Source organism: Nerophis ophidion, linkage group LG02 (genome assembly GCF_033978795.1).
Source record: "Nerophis ophidion isolate RoL-2023_Sa linkage group LG02, RoL_Noph_v1.0, whole genome shotgun sequence".
In the NCBI taxonomy this organism is placed as follows: Eukaryota; Metazoa; Chordata; class Actinopteri; order Syngnathiformes; family Syngnathidae; genus Nerophis; species Nerophis ophidion.
The window spans coordinates 63,446,944-63,473,128 of NC_084612.1; the positions used below are offsets into that span (position 1 = coordinate 63,446,944).

At 43.3% G+C, this 26,185-nt stretch overlaps 1 protein-coding gene across 4 annotated transcripts in view; it reads left to right on the forward strand.

The window, feature by feature from the left end:
* LOC133543668 (peroxisome proliferator-activated receptor gamma-like) overlaps positions 1 to 26,185 on the forward strand; it is a 99,525-nt gene that overhangs the window by 45,513 nt on the left and 27,827 nt on the right. For all 4 annotated transcript variants that reach the window (XM_061888363.1, XM_061888354.1, XM_061888379.1 and 1 more), the window contains 3 exons: positions 14,836 to 15,117; positions 15,188 to 15,354; positions 25,153 to 25,291. In XM_061888363.1, the coding sequence (XP_061744347.1) occupies positions 14,838 to 15,117; positions 15,188 to 15,354; positions 25,153 to 25,291 (586 nt within the window). In that variant the 5' untranslated portion in view covers positions 14,836 to 14,837. The remainder of the gene's footprint in view (positions 1 to 14,835; positions 15,118 to 15,187; positions 15,355 to 25,152; positions 25,292 to 26,185) is intronic.

The following is a 26,185-nucleotide window of genomic DNA, read 5'->3' on the forward strand; positions in this document are numbered from 1 at the left end:
TCGGTACATACTTCGGATTAGAGGTCACGGTTCGGTTCATTTTCGGTACAGTAAGAAAACAACAAAATCTAAATTTTTGGATTATTTTTTTACCAAATTTGTAAACAATGGCTTTATCCTTTTAACATTGAGAACACTATAATAATTCTGTTCACGTTAATCAACATTAAACTGCCTCAAATTGTTACTCAGATTAAATAAAATGACAAAACTGTTCTTCTACAAATAAAATGTGCAACATTAAACAGTTTCAAGTCAACTCATCATGCTTAATTTATCACATTTGTGAAGCCTGTAGTTGATTTTTATTATGTAAATTTTATATTTTTTATCAACATGTTATAGCAGGGACCCTGCCATTCAAAGCTTTTCTGTCCGTGAAACACACACACACCGCAAAATGAGCAAATGTTACGCTAAAAGCTAATTAGCCTTCACCTCAAGCCAGAACTGCGAGCGAGCTGAGCTGCAGTTTAACTTTCTAGACGGTTAACGGGCTCATAGTGATGTTAGTAGTAGTTGACTGGGAGGTGTTTATTATCATTTGGGGAGAGTACACTGGCTAATGCTCACCTACTAAACACCTATCTGTTCGACGCTGGAGCATTTACTACATGCGCTCTGAATACGCACTGCTGATTGGCTGTTACCGCTCTGAATACGCACTGCTGATTGGCTGTTACCGCTATATATGTAACCAATCAGATGGTTGTGTGAGTGGGACAATGCTGGGTGCTGAGACTGAGGCAGAAGAAGCAAAGCAGTGTTGGGATGTCGCATGGCTGCAGTTGTGTGACCTCAAGTATGCAAAAATCCAGGAGAGCAGAAAGCAGGTAAGATGATTTTAATTTCATCAAAGTAAAAGATATAAACAGAAAGCAGTCTTGCATGGAGATGTTCCCAACATAGTTTTAACTTCGAGCACTGAGGAGTGCTCGAGTGAAACATAAATAGACCTATGTTGATTGACAGCAGCTGAGGACCGCTGCCAATCAACGGCGAGTGTGACAAAAACAGTGCTCAGCGGAGTAAACAGGAAGTATGACAAAATAAGAGCACTGAACAGGAAATAAAGTACAAAACACAAAAAACTATCAGAAAGTAAGTGACAGATCGTTACAGGACCTCCCCCTCAAGGAACAGATACCAGATGTTCCCTGGAAAAGAAAAATGGAAAAAAATGTCCACAAAGTAAGGGAGGATGGAAGGAGGATTTGGTGGAAGGTCGCCAAACCTCGTGTCCCCGCAGCCAGCGAGGGAAAGTCAGGTGGCGACGGCGCGTAGAGCGCCGCTGGAACTGGCGGGGCGGGCGGCCACGGAACAGCCACATCATTGGCCGAAAAAGAGACGAGTGCATCCCGCGAGGAGGACGCCCAGGGCACGGCCACATCCGCGGCTGACGTGGAGGCGGGCGCGCTGAAGCAGGCCCGGAGACAGCAGACAAAGCGGCGGGGGCTGCAGCCAAAACAGATACCTCTGCAGGAGGCGGCTGAGGAGCCGATGTTGGTGCCGGCGTGGAAGCGGCAGACGTCATCAACGGCGTGGAAGCGGAAGACGTCATCGGCGGCGTCGAAGCGGCAGACGTCATCGGCGGCGTGAAAGCGGCAGACGTCATCGGCGGCGTGAAAGCGGCAGACGTCATCGGCGGCGTGAAAGCGGCAGACGTCATCGGCGGCGTGAAAGCGGCAGACGTCATCGGCGGCGTGAAAGCGGCAGACGTCATCGGCGGCGTGAAAGCGGCAGACGTCATCGGCGGCGTGAAAGCGGCAGACGTCATCGGCGGCGTGAAAGCGGCAGACGTCATCGGCGGCGTGATTGTTGCAGATGTCATCGGCGGCGTGAAAGCGGCAGATGACGCCGGGCGAGGAGCAGCAAATGCTGGCCGAGGAATAGCGGATGCCGGCGGTGACGAAGCCCGGCGTGGTGCTGCTCTTGGCGGCGTTGGAACCGTGCGTAGTGCCGGCGTTGGAGCTCGGCGTGGAGCCGGCGTTGGGGCTCGGCGTGGAGCCGGCGTTGGGGCTCGGCGTGGAGCCGGCGTTGGGGCTCGGCGTGGAGCCGGCGTTGGGGCTCGGCGTGGAGCCGGCGTTGGGGCTCGGCGTGGAGCCGGCGTTGGGGCTCGGCGTGGAGCCGGCGTTGGGGCTCGGCGTGGAGCCGGCGTTGGGGCTAGGCGTGGAGCCGGCGTTGGGGCTCGGCGTGGAGCCGGCGTTGGGGCTAGGCGTGGAGCCGGCGTTGGAGCTGTGCGAAAGCCCGCTAGGGACGTAGATGTCTCCGTGGAAGGAGACGCTGGCGGGGATGACAGCGGTGTGTGCCTGGCTGCACCGCAGTGTATAGTGGGCCCCCCTCCACTAGGTGGCTGCCAGACACCGTTCACACATGCGGGAAAACGTGCCTGCTCGTCGGAGTCCCCCGGTGCGAAAACCAGGGACGGGCGGGAGGGGACCAGGAGGAGGGACGAAGACACGTCCCGTGCCGAGTCCCAGCAGGAGGACAAAAGCGACCTCACTGTGGGCTCCACTGGAGCTCTCGGCGAACCAAAAAAGAGAGCGGGAGCTGGCAAAAAGAGCAGCCGGGGAGCAGCCGCTGGAAGCTGCGTAGGAGCAGGGAGAAGCAGCTCAGCAGACGACGGGAAGGATGGCGGCGGCGGACGTGCCGGTCGGAGAGCCGCAGTCGGCGACGGAGCCGCAGGAGCCGCGAGACGTGAAGGAGGAGGCGGGCGCGCCGGTCGGTGAGCCGTAGCCGGCAGCGTTGCCGAGAGGAAGGATGGCGGCGGAGGACGCGCCGGTCGGAGAGCCGTAGCCGGTAGCGTTGCCGCGGGAGCCGCGAGGCATGCAGGAAGTGGCGGACGTGCTGGTCGGAGAGCCGTAGCCAGCCGTTGAGCCGAGAGGAAAGATGGCGGCGGGGGACGCGCCGGTCGGAGAGCCGAAGCCGGTGGCGTTGCCGCGGGGAGAGGGTCCGCGTCTGTAGGCTGGGACCGCACAAACCTGGCCTTCAAGTCCTCCAGGAATTGTGCGGTCCAGAACGTCGGCTGAGGATTGCCGACAGGGATTCTCGCGAGGTCACAATTTTCTGGCTCGAAGTTACTGTTGGGATGACGCATGGCTGCAGTTGTGTGACCTCAAGTATGCAAAAATCCAGGAGAGCAGAAAGCCGGTAAGATGATTTTAATTTCATCAAAGTAAAAGATATAAACAGAAAGCAGTCTTGCATGGAGATGTTCCCAACATGGTTTTAACTTCGAGCACTCAGGAGTGCTCGAGTGAAACATAAATAGACCTATGTTGATTGACAGCAGCTGAGGACCGCTGCCAATCAACGGCGAGTGTGACAAAAACAGTGCTCAGCGGAGTAAACAGGAAGTATGACAAAATAAGAGCACTGAACAGGAAATAAAGTACAAAACACGAAAAACTATCAGAAAGTAAGTGACAGATCGTTACAAGCAGCTTGTTAAGACTTTAGCTTGGAAACTCGTTCGGTACACCCCCGTACCGAACCGAAATCCCCGTTTCGAAACGGTTTAATACAAATACACATACCGTTACACCCCAAGATCTCATACATCAAAAAGCAAGAAACAGTCTGAAGACTGGCTTTACTATGAAGATTGGCAGAGCGTTCAGAGGAAGCACGTTGTGAAATAAAGACTCGTTAAAAAACATCCAAGCCAATTATTATTGATAATACGTTATACTTTTTTAGGAAAACTTACTTTACTTTGTTGCAGTCCTACTTATTGTAATGTAATTTTTCTTCTGTAGTGTCAAGCCACTGGGCCAGTTCACATACAGTTCGCCCACTTCAGAATATACCGTATTTTTCGGAGTATAAGTCGCTCCGAAGTAAAAGTCGCACCTGCCGAAAATGCATAATAAAAAAGGAAAAAAACATAAATAAGTCGCACTGGAGTATAAGTCGCATTTTTGGCAGAAATTTATTTGATAAAACCCAACACCAAGAATAGACATTTGAAAGGCAATTTAAAATAAATAAAGAATAGTGAAACACAGGCTGAATAAGTGTACGTTATATGATAACCAACTGAGAAGGTGCCTGGTATGTTAACGTAACATATTATGTTCGGAGTCATTCAAATAACTATAACATATAGAACATGCTATTTGTTTACCAAACAATCTGTCTCTCCTAATCGCTAAATCCCATGAAATCTTATACGTCTATTCTCTTACGTGAATGAGCTAAATAATATTATTTGATATTTTACGGTAATGTGTCAATAATTTAACACATAAGTCGCTTCTGAGTATAAGTCGCACCCCCCGGCAAACTATGAAAAAAAACTGCGACTTATCGTCCGAAAAATACGGTACTCAAAGTATGACATTTCTCTGTATTTTGTTGTTTGATTAGCAGGAATATTGATGTCACACTGACATTAAACACATTACACAGTCTGTAGAAAAGTATGGGTGTCATGATCCGGTGCCGGAACATGTTTGATACCTTTGTTGTTTATTTCTGTTTCAGAACCCTCATTTGTTTTCTTAGTTGCCATGGGTGCTGATTTTCGTCACTTGCCGCTGATTAGAGAGCTATTTATTCCTGCCTGGCAGTCTTGTTCGCAACATGCAACGTTGGGTATTTATGTCCTTGAGAGTTTAGAATTACTAGTTTATTGCTCTGATGTTGGCTAGTCTATTGCTAAGCTTTGCCGTAACATCCCATGCCATCCACACGTGTTCCTTTTTTCGTATCTTTTGCCGTATTTGAATAAATCACCCTTCTTACCTGCACGCTGTTTCCGGGCGTCTGCAACTTGGGGGAAAGACCCCCGCAAAATCATGCGACCCCGACGTGACAATGAGGCTTTTTTTCCACCAAAAGTTCGGGAACTTAAGTTCTTTGAACTATAAGTTCTTGTAGAAGTGTGTGGTTTGTTTTTCCACTGGATTTCACAGTTCAGGTTAGTTTATACAAATCAGGATGATGACGTAATATGAAGGAGTGGTTTAATACATGTTTTCACTGATACCAGCCATGTAAATAAACAGATAACAATAGGTATTATATTGGTTTGTTATGAAAGTCTAAGTACATAAAATACAAAGCAATAATATACAAAATGATATGATGTAAAAACAAAGTGTACCGGATTTTACACAAAATGTCTGCTCAGCTTTTCAGTCAGAAAGTATTCCTCTTGGTAAATGATGAATTCATGAGGGTCAGGCGATTCCTTATGGTCCATTTCAGCTGTAAATTACAATAAATAAATAATAAATGTCAGGGTTTATCCCTAGGCGACAACATAAACGCATCAGAGTTAGTGTTAGCCTTGGCACTGGGGTTGAGACGAATGATGCAAATGGTGTTACTGACTACTTTTACAGCATGCAATAAAGTAAATAGTGACTATTTGATTTGATTTACCTTTCGCAGTTCTCTTCAAACTCAGGTTATCGGGTCCCAGTGAGCAGCTCGCCTTGTCATCTCAAAGTCCTGCTGAATACTTTATAATCCTCTGTAAATGGGTTTAAAAACAGTCCATCCACTTTTGTAGCTTTGCATATGGAAACAAACATTACAAAGAATAATAAACAGCACAAAACTTTACATTAGTTTGGATCAGGGGTGGGCAATTAATTTTTACCGGGGGCCGCATGAGCAACCCGAGCACTGCTGGAGGGCCCCACAGACAATATTTCAATTAAATTTTGCTCAAATTATTTTTTATATACCGTGAGATAAAAAATAATAATAATAATAATAATTTAATTGAACCTAACTTAACTTTATATAAAAACAGATTGCTTATGGTGGTTTTATTTTTAATAATAATGATAATAATAGTACCTGGGATTTATATAGCGCTTTTCTAAATACCCAAAGTCTCTTTACATGTGTGTGTGTGTAGAAAAGAAAACTATGATAAGCAAGCAAGAAATGAAAAGAACACTTCCTGATGTATAATACAATGCAAAAATGTCAATTTCTTTTCACTTTATCCTGCATCCGCTTTAAAAGTCCAACATTTATCCCCGTCAGAATTGGACAACCATCTGTTGTCACACCTGCCAGCTTGTCCCATTTCACACATGTACCTATATGGACAAGTCATTACCTGTGGTTGTCTCTTTAATTGACTGCATGGCTCCCAGCTACCCCGTGATTTGAAAGTCTGCAGTTATCCCATGAAAGAAGATGAGCAGCTGGGCGGTGTCATGTACATAGCAGCTCTCATCCAAAGCCAGCGAAAAATAGTCAAAGTCGGCCGTTCTGTTTTTCAGCTGAAGCTCCAAGTTTCCAGCGACGGTCTCAACCCGCTTCGTTTCAGTGCGTCGGGAGAATGACACGTTCTCATATGCGCCCCTCTTCAACGGGCAGAGTTCAATGAGCACTCTTTAATAAACTCTCCGTCAGTAAAAGGCTTACTTTTTCTGGCGATTTTGTGAGAAATGACGAAACCTATCCTGACCGCTGCATATCTGGGGGTGTGAAATTTGGCAAAAAGTCCTTGTTGGGTTTGCAGTTTTACCATCAACGCATCAGCCTCCCTTGCACGCTCTTCATCAGATAGATTCCGGTATTTTTCTTCGTGCTTCGTCGTGTAGTGGTGATTCAAATTAAATTCTTCAAACACAGAAACCTGTGTAGCACAAATTGAGCACACGACTTTACCTTTCATCTCTGTAAAGAAATACTTGGCAGTCTCTATCTTGTTGAAAACACGGCATTCGTCATCAACTTTTCTTTTTTTAGCGTGAACTGACATCTCGGGGGCATCACTTCACTCACAAGTTACACACGGACATACGCCTATAAATAACACTTTTCAAAATAAAAGCAGCACAGTGGTAGAGATGCGCGGTTTGCGGTCTCATCCGCGGAGTCGGGCGGGTGACATGACGAAAAAATAGATTTTAATTAGATTCGGGTGGGTGGGGGTTGAATCATCCGGAAACATTTGATATAAATGGTTCTGGGATCGGTATCCTTTGCCATTCAAAGAGCCATTTAAGAACCGTGTCACAAAGCGAAGAAGTCAATAGGAGACGCTAATATTCTCTAGAATGACTACCGGCAGTCACCCAGATAATAAGTATTAGGGCGTGCTATGATGGCATTGACTTTGTCGCCCTCTAAAGCATGTACGATCTGCTTGTCAGTCCAGCAACATGTTGTGTGTGGCTTCCGCAGCAACACGCACACGACTGCAAGGCATACTGGGTGACACAGAGTACAATAATGGTTGTGATATAAACAATTTTAACACTCTTAGTAATATGCGCCACGCTGTGAAGCCACACCAAACAAGATTGACAAACACATTTCGGGAAGACATCCTCCCAGTAACACAACATAAACGCAACACAACAAATACCCAGAATCCTTTGTATCCAAGACACTGCCTGACTATTTTATACACCCCTCTAGCAGCATGATTGCCTATCCGCGCATCTCTACACAGTGGTATTGCACGCACGACATAGATGTTTTTTGTTTTTTAATTTTGTCATTTGTGATTGCCGATGTTCACATTCACTCACAATCACGCATTCGCATACGCCCACACGGAAGTAATACAAATAACGCTTTTCAAAACAAAAGCAGCACCGTTGTATCGCACACTCGACATAGATACTTTTTAAAATGTATTTTGTAATTTATGATTGGCCTCACGCGGGCTGGACAGGGACGGAAAAAGGGCCAGATTTGGCCGCAGAATGCCCAGGTCTGGTTTAGATCGACAAATTGTCTCGCATACTCTGCAGTGTCGGCTGAAACTTAGACTATGTCTACGGTAACTCCTCAGACAAATAATTATTTGCCTAAGCACCCGTGTCAACCACACTTAACCCATCGTTTAAGGTTCCTCTCCTTGGACGATTTTTGTGCGTCGTGTATTTCTTGAATTTCTGGCTCTTGGCTCTGTATGGCCTCATCGATCGTTTACAAACTGAGTTCGGAGAGAAAGTGACGCCAGAAAGACCGCGCCACAGCCAGATTCATAACAAGCGGTGTCAGAACTTGGAGGTAACCACTGGAAAGATGGAGGCGAGTCATCCAGACATGCCCATGTTTCTCCTCCTTCTACATGTACAAACGTTTGTGGAAATCACACACGAATACCTTAAGAGAAAGAAACAGGTGATTGCAGCTATTTCGGATACAACACAGCAATGTTGGATAAGGCCTGGAAGAACGACAGCCTGGTGGGATATGTTTGTCAACGAGTGTGTTGTGTAAGAGAACTTTCAAATGTCCAGGTCAGCTGTGATTCTACTTAGCGAAAAACTTTGTCCATTTTTCGAAAGGGAGACAACGAGAATGCGGGCTCCCATGGACGAGGAAGTACTACGAAAAACAACGAATGCGTTTGGACTGGCAAAGCAGACTATCACTTATTGTCCGCCTAGTTTGTCGAGTGATTACTCAACATCTAGTTTTGTACTCTACGAATGTCCTGAGTAGTCAGGGTTAAATCCCGGGCTCGGGATCTTTCTTTTTGGAGTTTGCATGTTCTCCCCGTGAATGCGTGGGTTCCCTCCGGGTACTCCGGCTTCTTCCCACTTCCAAAGACATGCACCTGGGGATAGGTTGATTGGCAAAACTAAATTGGCCCTAGTGTGTGAATGTGAGTGTGAATGTTGGTTGTCTATCTGTGTTGGCCTTGCGATGAGGTGGCGACTTTTCCAGGGTGTACCCCGCCTTCCGCCTGATTGTAGCTTAGATAAGCACCAGCGTCCACCGCAATCCCAAAGGGAATAAGCGGTGGAAAATGGATGGATGGATGGATAGTTTTGTAGTCCATTACTATTGTAAAGCCATGAAGTGGTTGCGACCGTCAAGTACGACCGCCAATTTCAGCCTTCAAGCACAGTATCCTGACCAGATATCTAGATCCCTAGATTGATTGATGTAAAATGTAATTTATCCTATTGTTTACTTTCACACGTCCATTAAAGATATGATATGTATCATGATGAGGCAAGCAAGGTTTACTGTTAAGAGAAATGTGGCAATAGGCTACATTGAAACACAGGGTAAGAATACACTTCCACTATGACGCGGGCATTTTTTTCCGCGCATGCGTACTAAGTCACGGTGCGCCGGCGGATGAGGGGGAAGGGGTCTTAAACGGTCGCATTGTGTGTGGACAAGCATAAGGTTAAGTGGGATATAACCAGAATAACCTTAGCTGGGTTAGTGTAGAAGGGGCCTTAGAATACAATGTTTTAGGAACACCCCCTACTGTGTTTAACCAATCAAGGGTCGACAACAAAGACTGAAATTTCTTGGAACTATTCAAAAGTCCCACCTCGTTACTGGGAACTAAAAGTAGTTCCCAAAAATCTACACGAGTAGTTTTTGGTGGAAACACAGGGGAACTTTATTTATGAAAAAGTTCCTGTGGTGGAAAAGGACTTATTGTGTATTATAAATGTTCATTATATCAGCGACATTCTGACGAAATAAACAAGCTAGTGCCATCCTAAGAATTGCTCACTCAGAGGGCAGACTTGGCTCATTCAGGCTAATCTCAAGTTTCTGCCCTGTATTTGATCAGGAAAATGGCAAATGTCGTGATTTTTACCTAAGAGATGTTAAAAATAATATAAATCATACATTTACGAATATTTTCAACTTTATCATTTTTTTTTTTTTCATTCCTTATGATGATCGGTGACTCCCTGATCGTGCGTCACTCTTGATACAGATACTTAGTCATGCATGCTGTCACTCTTACCAATCGTTGTTGCTCAAAAAATGTTTTTAAATGAACTCTGAACATTTCAGGCAAGTCTGAAATGTTGCAATAATTATTGCATCCATCCAGCTTCATATGTCAGAGAACACAGTAACATGAGAAATGACCTTTGACTCACATATTTCATAATTTTTTTTTTTTTTAGGGCATCCTGTATTTTAAACAGGACGTCCAAATCTGTCTCTGAATGTTTCTATACTCTTGTGTACATGTCATTCTTGCATTGAGAAGAATAATGCTGCAGGAGCTGGGTGTTGTTTACATTTTAGCTGATACCTGAGCTGGTTTGGTACGTTTGAAAGCTGCTGGTGCTTACAAGTTGCCCCTGATGCATTCACAGCGACAGAGATAGTCGGACATCACAAACTCCAACACTACACATAGCTGCCAGGTCGCCACAACGTCCATCCAATGACAAAAACAATACACATTTAACTACATCACACTCACTCATAAGCAAGAGTCTGAGAGAGGGTGAAGTTTACGGGGCTGCCGGATTTTTAGGAATGCCTGATCCCAAGTAAATTATGTGTCTCCTCTTCCAACAGCCAATGTGAGTGTTGGTGTGTGGAAATCGCTACAGTCTATTCAGCTAGTTGAACTATGTCTTCTTCTGTTGTTTGTTGGCGGTTGGCAGACAACTTTTAGTGTGCTTTACTGACAGCTCCTTGTCGTCAAACTTTATTGGTTTTACGCTGTTCGTTGAATCAGAGGACCAGAAATTGTTAGGGTCTTGGTAAAGCAGGGGTGACCCCAGGATGCAGAGACGGGAGACAGGGTGGAATTACGAAAATGGAAAAATTTAATTAGACAATAAGGGACAACTAAGGGCGATGGGGCAGAAACGCACACCATGAAATCGGGACAAAAAAAGGTTCTTCAGTGGTTGGCAAGAGAAAGGGCCGGGGCACACTGAGCAGGGCAAAAGGCCAACAAAAGTTATCCTTTTTACTTCAGGGGGACTAGGAGATAAACACACAGGAGGTTAGGGAATTCAGGACAAGGGAGCGAAAACATACCTGGTCTGGTGAAGCAGGTACATGCATGACAGGAGTACTGGAGACAATAACCGGCGAGGCCAAGCTGACAGTGACGAGCCTAAGTACTGGTGTGCTAATTACGAACAGGTGTGCCTCAAGGTCCGCCCCTCGCCGAGGACGAATCACTAAAATCACAGGTGCAGACAAAGAAGAAGGCAGAAAAACACAACAAAAATGCTGACATTTGAGGCAAATTTGCAACAAATAAAAAGAAAAAAAACAGCCCCATTGCCAGTGTAGCTTAAGTGACACTATCGGGACACCAGTCCTGATTCTGAAGGCCCAGGATGGATTAGACTGACATGGCAACACTTAAAAGCTGAAATCTGATTGGACGAAAACATTCAATATACACGTAAGTATTGAAAGCAGTACATAAAACGCTACACATTTCTAAAAGACTGTAGGGTAAAAATGTAACTAGATTCCTAAACCGTATTTTTTGGGCTACAGATTGCACCTACCAACTTATAGAAGATATAAATATTTTCAAAATTTTAGCCGCACCGACTATAAGCCGCAGTATATCGGTAGAACATTTTTTGTAAAAGTTAATTTCAATTAATCAATCAATAAGTTTACTTATTTAGCCCTAAATCACGAGTTTCTCAAAGGGCTGCGCAAGCCACAAAGACATCCTCGGCTCAGATCCCACATCAGGGCAAGAAAAAACTCAACCCAATGGGATGACAATGAGAAACCTTGGAGGGGACCGCAGATGTGTAATGGCTGTTTAAACAAAACCTAAGTCAATCGGCTAAAAAAACGTAATAACTCCACAGTGACGTTTTGATGAATTTACAAAACTGAAACAATACATAAAGAATGCCATTGTAAATTAATAATACTGACAGAGCATGTTAGCATATTCGCTAATGCTAACTATGCAAGCTTGATTACTCTACGATAGCACGAAACACTCCCGCAGACATCACACATGGTTTTAGTAAGTAAGAATCCATCCATTTTGTAGTGTTTTAGTTCTATTGGAAAACTTACAAAGATTGCTTGGAGTGATGAATGAAGAACCCTTTTAAGCAGAAACGCTATAAGCGAATATATTTCCGGTTCAAGGCACAAAACAATAGATATATTTTCAACCTGCAGCATCTGTGGTGAGCATGACATGACACAAACAATAACGCACCTTTTCAGTGTCTCTGTCGGTACATGAAAGCTTATTTAAATATTGTTTTTAATATTGTTGTGCAGCACTTTGGAAACATTTTTGTTGTGTAAATGTGCTATATAAATAAAGTAGATTGGATTGGATTGGATATTTGTTGTAGCTGAGATAGGCACCAGCAACCCCAAAGGGAATACGCGGTAGGAAATGAATGGATGGATGGATGGATATTTGTTGAATACCCATTCATCCATCCATTTTCTGCCGCTTATTCCCTCCGGAAACATTAAATTAGCCACGCTATTTCATAAGCCGCAGGGTTCAAAGTGTATGAAAAAAATTGCAGCTTATAGTCTGGAAAATACGGTAATTTAAGTTATATATCTATGTAGGGCAACACGGTGGAAAAGGGGTTAGTGCAGTTTCCTCGCAATACTAAGGTCCTGAGTAGTCCTGGGTTCAATCCCGGGCTCGGGATCTTTCTGTGTGGAGTTTGCATGTTCTCCCCGTGACTGTGTGGTTTCCCTCCGGGTACTCCAGCTTCCTCCTACCTCCAAAGACATGCACCTGGGGATAGGTTGATTGGCAACACTAAATTGGCCCTAGTGTGTGAGTGTGAATTTTGTCTGTGTATCTGTGTTGGCCCTGTGATGAGGTAGGGACTTGCCCAGGGTGTGCCATGCATTCCACCCGATTGTAGCTGAGATAGGCACCAGCAACCCCAAAGGGAATAAGCGGTAGAAAATGGATGGATGGATGGATATTTGTTGAATACCCATTCATCCATCCATTTTCTACCGCTTATTCCCTTCGGAAACATTAAATTAGCCACGCTATTTTATGAGCCGCAGGGTTCAAAGCGTATGAAAAAAGTTGCAGCTTATAGTCTGGAAAATACGGTAATTTAAGTTATATATCTATGTAGGGCAACACGGTGGACCAGGGGTTAGTGCATGTGCCTCACAATACGAAGGTCCTTAGTAGTCCTGGGTTCAATCCCGGGCTCTGGATCTTTCCCTGTGGAGTTTGCATGTTCTCCCCGTGACTGCGTGGGATCCCTCCAGGTATTCCGGCTTCCTCTCACCGCCAAAGACATGCACCTGGGGATAGGTTGATTGGCAACACTAAATTGGCCCTAGTGTGTGAGTGTGAATGTTGTCTGTGTATCTGTATTGGCCCTGCGATGAGGTGGCGACTTGTCCAGGGTGTGCCCCGCATTCACCCCGATTGTAGCTGAGATAGGCACTAGCAACCCCAAAGGGAATAAGCCGTAGGAAATGGATGGATGGATGGATATTTGTTGAATACTCATTCATCCATCCATTTCCTACCGCGTATTCCCTTCGGAAACATTAAATTAGCCACGCTATGTTATAAGCCGCAGGGTTCAAGGCGTATGAAAAAAGTTGCAGCTTATAGTCCGGAAAATACGGTAATTTAAGTTATATATCTATGTAGGGCAACACGGTGGACCAGGGGTTAGTGCATGTGCCTCACAATACGAAGGTCCTGAGTAGTCCTGGGTCCTGGATCTTTTCCCTGTGGAGTCTGCATGTTCTCCCCGTGACTGCGGGGGTGCCCTCCGGGTACTCCGGCTTCCTCCTACCGCCAAAGACATGCACCTGGGGATAGGTTGATAGGCAACACTAAATTGGCCCTCGTGTGTGAATGTTGTCTGTCTATCTGTGTTGGCCCTGCGATGAGGTGGCGACTTGTCCAGGGTGTACGCCGCCTTCCGCCCGAATGCAGCTGAGATAGGCACCAGCAACCCCAAAGGGAATAAGCAGTAGAAAATGGATGGATGGATGGATGGATGGATATTTGTTGAATACCCATTCATCCATCTATTTTCTACCGCTTATTCCCTTCGGAAACATTAAATTAGCCACGCTATTTTATAAGCCGCAGGGTTCAAAGCGTATGAAAAAAGTTGCAGCTTATTGTCCGGGAAATACGGTAATCTAAGTTATATATCTATTTAGGGCAACACGGTGGGACAGGGGTTAGTGCATGTGCCTCACAATATGAAGGTCCTGAGTAGTCCTGGGTTCAATCCCGGGCTCGGGATCTTTCTGTGTGGAGTTTGCATGTTCTCCCCATGACTGCGGGGGTGCCCTCCGGGTACTCCGGCTTCCTCCTACCGCCAAAAACATGCATCTTGGGATAGGTTGATTGGCAACACTAAATTGGCCCTAGTGTGTGAATGTTGTCTGTCTATATGTGTTGGCCCTGCAATGAGGTAGCGACTTGTCCAGGGTGTACCCCGCCTTCCGCCCGAATGCAGCAGAGATAGGCTCCAGCACCCCTCGCGATCCTCGAACGGGACAAACGGTAGTAAATGGATGGAAGTTGTATATCTTGGTCAGTGCTTCTGTGTTTAGGCCTGAATAGAAGACCTTGTTTGCCCTGACCACCTGTTTATGAATTGTTCAATCATATTTTAATTTATTGAGATGGTCTGTACACTGTGAAAAAAAAGTGTTATTCAGGGCGACAGATTAACAAATAGGCAGAAGACGGATTAATTCCAAGAATCAGGAGCTAAACACACATTGCTTTGGTTAGGCAATCACCGCCCAAACAACAACAACAGAGGAAGTCGGACATGTTACGAGCAGAGTTTGTCTTGTTCCGACTGTGTCACAATCTAACTCCCAATTGAGCAGATAACAGACAGACTGCAGGAGCGAGCCTGATCACGGAGGAGGAGTGCTATTGCGATCTAATAATATGTATGCACGTTGTTGTTTTGCCAGAAAGAAAACATGCATGCGTGCGATGCTCCCTCATGGCTGTTTTATCTTTGTCGCACTCACTCGCCACCCTCTACTCTCTTCCGTGTTTTAGATTATTTTGGTGTTATTCTTTAAAGCAAGGACACATACAGTAAACACGTGACGCTGTATCAGCTAACACGTCACCGCTCTCGTCTCTCTACGCAGACATGGTGGACACCCAGCAGCTCTTCGCCTGGCCGGTGGGCTTCAGTCCGAGCACCGCGGATCTGCTCGAGCTGGACGACAGCAGCCACTCGGCGCACATGACGACGTTTGACTACGCCACCATCTCCTCCTCTTCCTGCTCCTCCCTGTCGCCCTCGCTGGTGGCCTCCATGTCCTCCGTCGACATGGCCTACGACCCAAGTCCTCCGCAGAGAGAGGACCGCTTAACCAACCTGGACTACACCAGCATGCACGGCTACAGGACCCAGGCGGACGCACACAGTAAGGCATGGCTCAGCCTGCTTTTGTCTTCTGCACCTTGATGTCTAAAATGGACAAATCTTGCCTTTAGATTTCATCAAGATGGAGCCAGAGTCGCCTCCTCAACAGGCCGACAGTCCATCGGTCTCCAAGCTACCGGATGACACCTCGACTCCAGCACTCAACATCGAGTGCCGTGTGTGTGGAGATAAAGCTTCTGGCTTTCACTACGGCGTGCACGCCTGTGAAGGATGTAAGGTAAGGAAGATGTTTGTATGGCAAGAATAAATTATTGATAATTTCATTGAAAATATAACTTCTTTTTTTTTCGCACGAATTGTCATCCTATTGTTCTCTTCACATATATTAAGAGTATTATTATTTAGAGCAGGGGTTCCCAAAGTTTTTGACTCTAGGGCCGTATTGGGTTAAAAAATTTTGACTGTATATAATATGTATATATCGTATTTCCTTGAATAGCCGCCGGGGCGCTATTTAATTTAAAACCTTTTCTCACTCCTGCGCTTATTCAAAGCATGCGGTAAAAGTAAGCAGGCGCTAATAATTTTAAAACCTCTTCTCACCCCTGCGCTTACCAATGGCATACAGTAAAAAATTGAGTGTGATAAAAAATAAAAAAATTCATTAAAAAGTTATTCTGCGTCCGCGGCCCAGTGGTTAAGGACCACTGCTCTGCAGCATGTCATCGCGCTCACTTTTACACCATGCTGTCTGCGTGCCGGCCGGACGAATGCATCTTGCTGCTTCTTATACGAGATTGCAATGGATACTTGGTCAACAGCCATACCTTTTACACTGATGTTTGTGATATAAACAACTTTAAAACTCTTACTAATATGCGCCACACTCTGTGAACCCTCACCAAGCACATTTCTGGAGAGCATTGGCTCTGTGGCACATTATAAATGCAGCATAGGGATTACCCATAATGCCGTGTATCTGTGACTCTTGGCTATTATACACACGCCCTCAACCCCGCCCACCTGAACCAACGCACAGGGGGGGGGTGCCAGCGGGTGTATGGACGGTGTAGCCAGGAGTCGTGGATGCATTGCATTGTGGGCAGGTGTTGTGTTGCGTTTGTGGTGTGTTGCAGGGCATATGTTCTCCAGAAATGTGTTTGATGTGGGTTCACAGAGCGCATATTTATAAGAGTGTTGAAGTTGTTTTATATCACAACCATTAGTGTGATCTGTATGGCTGTGGAACAAGAACCATGGTTTACACACAGTAAAAGCACAAAAACTCCTCCGTCGTTTTGGAATGACGGTTGGGGTAGGGTTACTCGTGACGTAATAATTTTGACCCGGCGTTAAAAGTAAGCATGCGGTTATTTTTTTGGGGAGCGGGTTTTGCCCAGCCGTAAATCAAGGCAGGTGCATATTACATGCCCGGTGGCTATTAAAGGAAATACGGTATACATACAGTGGGGCAAAAAAGTATTTAATCAGCCACCGATTGTGCAAGTTCTCCCACTTACAATGATGACAAAGGTCTGTAATTTTCATCATAGGTACACTTCAACTGTGAGAGACAGAATGTGGAAAAAAAAATAATAATTCACATTGTAGGAATTTTAAAGAATTTATTTGTAAATTATGGTGGAAAATAAGTATTTGGTCAACCATTCAAAGCTTTTACTGATGGAAGGAGGTTTTAGCTCAAAATCTCACAATACATGGCCCCATTCATTCTTTCCTTAACACGGATCAATCGTCCTGTCCCCTTAGCAGAAAAACAGCCCCAAAGCATGATGTTTCCACCCCCATGCTTCACAGTAGGTTTGGTGTTCTTGGGATGCAACTCAGTATTCTTCTTCCTCCAAACACAAAAAGTTGAGTTTATACCAAAATGGATACATGGATGATACAGCAGAGGACTGTTAAAATGTCATGTGGTCAGATGAAACCAAAATAGAACTTTTTGGTATAAACTCAATTCGTCGTGTTTGGAGGAAGAAGAATACTGAGTTGCATCCCAAGAACACCATACCTACCGTGAAGCATGGGGGTGGAAACATCATGCTTTGGGGCTGTTTTTCTGCTAAGGGGACAGGACGATTGATCCGTGTTAAGGAAAGAATGAATGGGGCCATGTATCATGATATTTTGAGCCCAAACCTCCTTCCATCAGTGAGAGCTTTGAATGGTTGACCAAATACTTATTTTCCACTATAATTTACAAATAAATTCTTTAAAATTCCTACAATGTGAATTCCTGGATTTTTTTTCACATTCAGTCTCTCACAGTTGAAGTGTACCTATGATGAAAATTACAGACCTCTGTCAGCATTTTAAGTGGGAGAACTTACACAATCGGTGGTTGACTAAATACTTTTTTGCCCCACTGTATACATATATATATATATATATATATATATATATATATATATATACATACATACGTATTACATATGTATTCCGAGCGCTATAATGTCACGTTATCTCTGTAAAAATGCATTTTTACACAATATGATTTGCCTGACCGGCTATGAGACACAACAGAGAGTAACAAGCGGTAGAAAATGGATTAGAAAGGACAGATTTATAAAAATGATAATGATATTTATTTTTTTATTTTTTTTACTTGAAACTTCTCACGGACCGAAGTTTGGGGACCCCTCATTTAGAGATTTACTAATTATCTTATTTGGCCTTTTGAGGTATTGGCCTTTTTTTTATCAGTATATGCCTTTTTTTTTACAACAGAACTACATCAGCCGATGCAATATATACAAACATGATACCAGTATTAAGTATTACAATAATTTAAATAAAAAAAACAATTAGTGAATTAATAGTAAGCACTTTTTGCTGAAGCCCAATTTTTTTTAAATATTTATTTAAGAATAAAAATGACTGCACTCTCATTGTCTATCATTCTCCCCAAATCAATCAATCAATGTTTACTTATATAGCCCTAAATCACTAGTGTCTCAAAGGGCTGCACAAACCACTACGACATCCTCGGTAGGCCCACATAAGGGCAAGGAAAACTCACACCCAGTGGGACGTCGGTGACAATAATGACCCAGTGGGACGTCGGTGACAATGATGACTATGAGATCCTTGGAGAGGAGGAAAGCAATGGATGTCGAGCGGGTCTAACATGATACTGTGAAAGTTCAATCCATAATGGATCCAACACAGTCGCGAGAGTCCAGTCCAAAGCGGATCCAACACAGCAGCGAGAGTCATGTTGTGATATCAGACAGGGCATTTATTTGAGTTCTTGTGAGAATTCTGCTCACGCGACCACGCCCCCCCACCCCCGTATTGGATGTCCATTTTTAGTAGAAATCCACGCAACCCTGGTCTCCTACAGTTTGTTTCGTCGGCTTGCCTGTCAAAACTTTTTTTCAAGATATCCAGTTTTTGTCTTTCTTTCCGGGCATCTTCCCAATCCCGTTTTGTTTGTTTCCACTACTGCAGTGATCAAGTCGCACGACAAACGTCCGTCCGCTACACTCAAGGCGAGCGCTCATTAAAGTTAAAGTTAAAGTTCCAACGATTGTCACATACACACTAGGTGTGGTGAAATGTGTCCTCTGCATTTGAACCATCCCCATGTTCACCCCCTGGGAGATGAGGGGAGCAGTGAGCAGCAGAGTGCGCCTCGCTCAGGAACCATTTGGTGATTTAACCCCCAATTCCAACCCTTGATGCTGAGTGCCAAGCAGGGATGCAATGGGTCCCATTTTTTGTAGTCTTTGTTATGACTCGGCCGGGGTTTGAACTCACGACCTCCCAGTATCAGGGCGTACACTCTAACCACAAGGCCACTGAGCTGGTCACAAAGCCACAGACCTGGTTAAAGGAGCACTCCAAGTTGACGCTATCAAATTACAATACGACCTAGATGTATGGCAGGCAATTTATTTGACTCAGGGGCCAAGTTTAGAGAAAAAAAATATGTTTGGGGGCCGGTATATCTGATTTTAGAAACACTAATACAAAAAGTCATTGAATGATTGAATGCTAAAAACAGAATGGATTTTTTTTTTTTTACTGAATGAGACACCCAGAATGTACATGAAAATAAAGAATGGGATTTACAATATTAACTATGACCGATAAAACACTGAATATTGACAACATATAAAAATTCCACCTCCTCTCGATCGACATTATTTGCAATGAAGCCAAAAAGCAATAAAAATGCAAAAAACACAACGAAATATGAACACGAAGAGTAAAAAAAAAAAACCACCTACAATCGGATATATGTGATATTTCACTGAGTTTTAAAACTTTGTTGTAAAAATATCCTTCTGCATCTGTCCCTGACACCCACATTTCAGGCTGTAAACACTCTGTGGAAACGCTCCCCACCCACACTGCTTGGTGCCTCGTCTGAGCTGCTGTGACTTAGATTGCCATAGTAACTAATTAGATTACAATTGTAGCCAGTATATCATGGAAAAGCGCAGATTCCAACCACTATACTTTGTATAGTTCGAGACGTACGGTCATTTGAAATGGCAGCTACAGATTCCTTCTTAAAGATCTAAAAAAAATCTGTCTGGCGGGCCAGATTGAAAACACTTAACGGGACGCATGTTTGCTTAATTTGGTGAGGTCAATCAATCAATCAATCAATGTTCATTTATGTAGCCCTAAATCACAAATGTCTCAAAGGGCTGCACTAACCACAACATCATCCGCTGATCAGCGCCCACATGAGGGCAAGGAAAAACTCCCAACTCTGTGGGACGTCGATGAGAATGATTATGAGAAACCTTGGAGAGGACCGCAAATGTGGGTAACTCCCGCCCCCCTGTAGGGGAGACCGGTGCAATGGACGTCGAGTGGGTCTAACATAATATTGTGAAAGTCCAGTCCATAGTGGCTCTAACAGAGTGGTTCTTAACCTTGTTGGAGGTTCCAGACCCCACAAGTTTCATACGCGTATTCATCAAACCCTTCTTTTGTGAATTTTTTTTTTTTTTTTTTTTTTTTTTTTTCAAATTCAAGACAAAGTTATATGAGTTTTTTTCTCCCGGTGTACAAAATGAACCGTGCATGAACTCTCAAAAAATTACACACCTGCAAATCAGTGTGACTTCTGCTGTTGCCGTATCCATAATACGCCGATATGGAGAAGTTTTTATTTACACGATGAGTCCATACTTGCCAACCCTCCCGATTTTTCCGGGAGAATCCCGAATTCCAGTGCTCCTCCCGAAAATCTCCTGGGGCAACCCTTCTCCTTTAGCGTTTTCTACAACCTGTCGTCACGTCCGATTGTCCTCCATACAAACGGCGTGTCGGCGCATTCACATCATTTTTGTGGCTTTTACACACACATAAGTGAATGCTACGCATACTTGGTCAACAGCCATACAAGTCACACTGAGGGTGGCTGTATAAACAACTTTAACACTGTTACAAATATGCAACACACTGTGAACCCGCACTAAACAAAAATGAGAAACACATCCGCACCGTAACATAACGTAACAAATACCCAGAATCCTTTGCAGCACTAACTCTTCCGGAATCTACAATATACACCCCCGCTACCAGCAAACCCCGCCCACCTCAACCACGCCCGCCCCTCCTCCACTCCAACCCCAAAATCTTCCGAATTCCGAGGTCTCAAGGTTGGCAAGTATGGATGAGTTGGGTGTGTCTTGACTGGCTCCGCCGAACCCCTGAGGCCGACTCACCGAACCCCTAGGGTTCGATCAAACCCAGGTTAAGAACCACTGCTCTAACATAATAGTGAGAGTCCAGGTCTGATGTATGGACATGAAGATGACGGAAAATATATATGTCTGTCAAAAATCCAAATATTTTGTTAATACGTTGACAAATAGGAGACTTAATATATAAGTAAACTAGAGCAGTGGTCCCCAACCTTTTTGTATCTGCTTAATAATTTGTCCCGCGGCCCGGGGGGTCCTTTTCTTTATTTTTGTATTTTTTCTTTTTTTCTTCGTCATGAAAAAGGGACGTTTTTGTCATGAAAAAGGGAGGTTTTTGTCGTTGGTGCACTAATTGTAAGTGTATATTGTGTTTTTTATGTTGATTTAATAAAAAAAAATATATATATATCTATATAAATTATTTTTTATTTTTTTTAAATAAAAATTAATAAAAGATTCTTCTGCGGCTCGGTACCAATCAGGCCACGGCCCGGTACGCGGCCCGGTGGTTGGGGACCACTGAACTAGAGTATGCAGCAGCTCACACATTCTCGTACTTATTGTAATATTCAGGAAGAATCAATGAAACATGTCTCGACCACAGATTTTTTTTTATTTTTTATTTTTTTATTTTATGTTTTATTTTAAATGTTCGGGGTTCTTAACGAGGAAATCTTACAATGTAATAAATCCATTAACTGTATAGAATTTGCTGGTGAGTTATTTTGATGTAGAAAAATCCCATATGTTTACTAATTTTCCCAGGAGATTTTCTATATTTTGAAATGCAAATAAAATTAGCGCCGCATAACACAAGATGTTGCTCCTGGTCGTAACTAAAAAAAAGTATGGCCAACAGGGTTTCCGGCAATCTCCTCAATGATTGGTCAAAAGGCCCTCTCATGACTACAGGAGGCCAACCTTGAGTTAATGCCATGTGTTTGCGGTTCTTCCTTGATAGTTTTTCGACATGTATAAACGCCCTGTTGTACAGCATGGGGGCTGCTCCACCTACAAGAAATGTGGAAATATTTTACGTCGCTTTTTTCACACTTCCCAGAAAGAATTATTGGAAGTAAAAGTTCACAAACAACACTGGAGAGCCACAGCGAGTCAAACACATGACATGTCTGCGTTTTGCTCGGGACACACAGAAGCTAATACAAATAATATCAGAAGAAATGAAAATATTTTCACAAAAACATACTCTTTGACTTTTTAGTGGAACTCAAATAATGCAATTTGGTAGAAGTTGAAGACAAAGTCAAACACATATAAAATAGACAGACATTGAAAGAGGAAAAATGTAACCAAGTTTGCAGTGTAATAATGTATAAGAAAACGAACTCGACATTTCATCAGAAAAAATCAAGAAATATGTCAATAATGAATAATGCAAAATATGCATAAATCACTGCATGTTTTCTACTGCTTGCCAGTGTTACCATATCTGAGTTATTGTGCAGAAATATGGAGAAGTGCAAAAGTACATTTATTCACTTAGCATGTTAGAAAAAAGAAATAACTAATAATAATACAAAATAAGTGATAAAAACAGTGATTACAAATACAATGGAAGCAGCCTTCACAGTTGACATACTTCACACAAATGTCACAATTTCTCTGTGATTGTTGGTCCAAAGCCAATGAAGATTTTGGCAAAATGAGGGGTAATACGTTTTTTTTTTTTAATGGTTTTGCGCATTTTTCACGTTTATTGCGCAGTCGGCGTAAGGTGCGTGTTCCTGCTGGTCACGAAACACTGCAGAGTGCATCAAATACGGCTGCAAAGTTACATCTTCACTAAATAAAAACATGTTTTCTCGTAAGTTTATGAGCTGGTGTATTTTTAGAACTATATATTGACGTATTATTCTAGTTTATTTTGTCAGAGAAACTAACGTTAAAACTCTTAATTACCGATTCCGATATCAACCGATACCGTTACATACAGTCGTGGAATTAACACATTATTGTGCCTAATTTTGTTGTGATGCCCCGCTGGATGCATTAAAAAACAATGTAGCAAGGTTTTCCAAAATAAATCAACTCAAGTTATGGAAAAAAATGCCAACATGGCACGGCCATATTTGTTATTGAAGTCACAAAGGGGATTTTTTTTTTTTAACAAGCCTCAAAACAGCAGCTTGGAATTTGGGAGGAGGTTGAGGTGGGTGGGGTTGGGGGGGATAGCGGGGGTGTATATTGTAGCGTCCCGCAAGAGTTCTGGGTATTTGTTCTGTTGTGTTTACGTTGTGTTACGGTACGGATGTGTTTGCCATTCTTGTTTGGTGGGGTTTCACAGTGTGGCGCATATTTGTAACAGTGTTAAAGTTCTTTATACGGCCACCCTCAGAGTGACATGTATGGCTGTTGACCAAGTATGCGTTGCATTCACTTGTGCGTGTGAAAAGCCATAGCTATTACGTGATTGGGCCGGCACGCAAAGGCAGTGCCTTTAAGGTTTATTGGCGCTCTGTAGTTCTCCCTACGTCCGTTTACCGCTCCGTACAGCGGCGTTTTGAAAAGTTATAAATTTTACTTTTCGAAACCGATACCCATAATTTCCAATATAACATTTTAAAGCATTTATCGGCCGATAATATCGGCAGTCCCATATTATCGGATAGCTCTAGTTAAAACGACAGCAATTGCATGCATTCGGGCACAGCCGCACAGTAATGGTGCCTGTTTTTTGTTGGTCCTTACTCTTTTAAAGGCCTACTGAAACCCACTACTACCGACAGCGCAGTCTGATAGTTTATATATCAATGATGAAATATTAACATTGCAACACATGCCAATACGGCCTTTTTAGTTCAATAAATTGCAATTTTAAATTTCCCAGGAGTTTCTTGTTGAAAACGTCGCGGAATGATGATGTGTACGCGTGATGTCACGGACTGTAAGGAAATATTAGCGCTGCGCACACACACAGCTAAAAGTCGTCTGCTTTAACGGCATAATTACACAGTATTTTGGACATCTGTGTTGCTGAATCTTTTGTAATTTGTTCAATTAATAATGGAGAAGTCAAAGTAGAAAGATGGAGTTGGGAAGCTTTAACCTTTAACCACACAAACACACGGTGATTCCTTTTGTAAAATTCCCGGAAGTGAAGCTTAACTATGGATCAGAGCGGTCAAGCGAACGTGGATCCCGACCAAATGTCAACCAGCAGTTTTTGATGAGAAAATTGTGGTAAAAAGTCGCCACTTACCGGAGATCAGCTGAGCTTGTGCCGTCCATACAGCTGCCGTCAACTTCCCTCAGACACTGGCCTCAAGACACCCGTGGACAAACCCCTCCGACTATCAGGTACTATTAAACTCACTAAAACACTAGAAAGATAAGGTATTTCCCAAAATTATTCTAGTAAATGTGTCTAAAAACATCTAAATCCGTCCCAATGCAATCGCCTTTTTTTTTTTAACTTGATTTTATTTATTATTTTTTTCTAGCCTTCGCTATCAATATCCTCAAACACGAATATTTCATCCTCGCTCAAATTAATGGGGAAATTGTCTTTTTCGCGGTCTGAATAGCTCTTTTAGTTGGAGGCTCCCATTAAAAACAATGTGAGGATGTGAGGAGCCCTCACACGGGTGACGTCATCGTCTGCTACTTCCGGTACAGGCAAGGCTTTTCTATTAGCGACCAAAAGTTGCGAACTTTATCGTCCATGTTCTCTACTAAATCCTTTCAGCAAAAATATGGCAATATCGCGAAATGATCAAGTATGACACATAGAATGGACCTGCTATCCCCGTTTAAATAAGAAAATCTCATTTCAGTAGGCCTTTAATACACAACTCTGGTGTGCAACACATCGAGGCAAAAAGGAAAAGTGTGATGATAACCACAGAACTTTTATTACCACTTGAGAGTCGGAAACTGGTAGAGTGTCTTACTCCCAATGTGTAGTTTACAGGTCAGGTGGAAAACATGCTATTTGAACTGTTATGGGGGCGTTTGAATTGTTTGAAGTCACTTTCACTGCATTAGCCATACATTTTCCACTCTCTAAAACTATTTCTATTCCTACTTTCTTTCTTTTTTCTTTTTTTTTCAAACTGAGTGTACGTAAGGTAACATAGCGTAGTTATTGTTCTTATGTCTTATGGGGGGACTCGCCAGATGAGGAGGTCAGCCAAGCAGGCAAACACTTTTAATTGTTTAAAAAGAGAAAACATTCTTTATTTAGGCGGAGTCTTCAGCCCCTTTAACTTCCTCCTCCTTTAAATAACGCACGTTTTGTTTTGTTTTGCAAGGAACAGCTGCTGCCTGTAAAGAATGACTACAATGTGTTTGCCACACACTAACATGTGGGGAAGCATGTGTCTTAAAATGTGCTTCTTTCACGGAAGTATAACACTTGTTTTTCGCAGGGTTTCTTCAGGCGCACCATCAGGTTGAAGCTGGTGTACGATCACTGCGACCTCCACTGTCGCATTCACAAGAAGTCCCGCAACAAATGTCAATACTGTCGCTTCCAGAAGTGCTTGAACGTCGGCATGTCACACAACGGTAAGATAAGATAAGTACGGCAAAAAATCCAGTCAGACATGTGCTATGTAGATGAGTCGCTGTGATTTGTTTACAAGACATATGTCTCAACACAATGTACAGTAGCGATGGGATTCTTATGGCCCCATTCTTGGGTGGATCTCGCGTGAGGGATAGGTGGAAGGTTAATCATTTTGCAATGCAGTCAGCTGAAAATGATGGATATCGCCACTCGACATGCATTCTGTGTTCAACGTTGGAATTGCCACAAAACACATCTTAGGATATTCAACACTCTACTGCCGTCTGGCAGCTAAACTGGATAGTGCACCCCCACTACAATTCGTCACGTTTCATGTGTCAGGTAAACAGCGACGAATTGGGTCATATGAATCCCCTTCTTACTGTACTATGCAATGAAGAAATAACAATAATTAATCATGATTAGTATGTAAATACCTGTGCCCAATGTAGTTTTTTTATTAACTCCAAAAGATGGCGGTTGTTACATTTTGAAGTATCACGAGTGGTCAGCATAGAGACACTTTATTTATCTTCATGCGCGTTAGGTGGGAGGTTAATCATTTTGCAATGCAGTCAGCTGAAAATGATGGATAGCGCCACTCTACATAGCAACTGACTCTGTGGTCAACGTTGGAATTGCCACAAAACACATCTTACGATATTCAACACTAAAGTGGATAGTGCATAGTGCACCCCCTGCCCCAAATCGCCACGTTTCATGTGTCAGGTAAACAGCAACGAATGGGGCTATATGAATCTATATATAATCTATATAATGGGTATTTTTGTCTGTCATTCCTTCGTACATTTTTTTTCCTTTTACGGAAGGTTTTTTGTAGAGAATAAATGATGAAAAAAAACACTTAATTGAACGGTTTGAAAGAGGAGAAA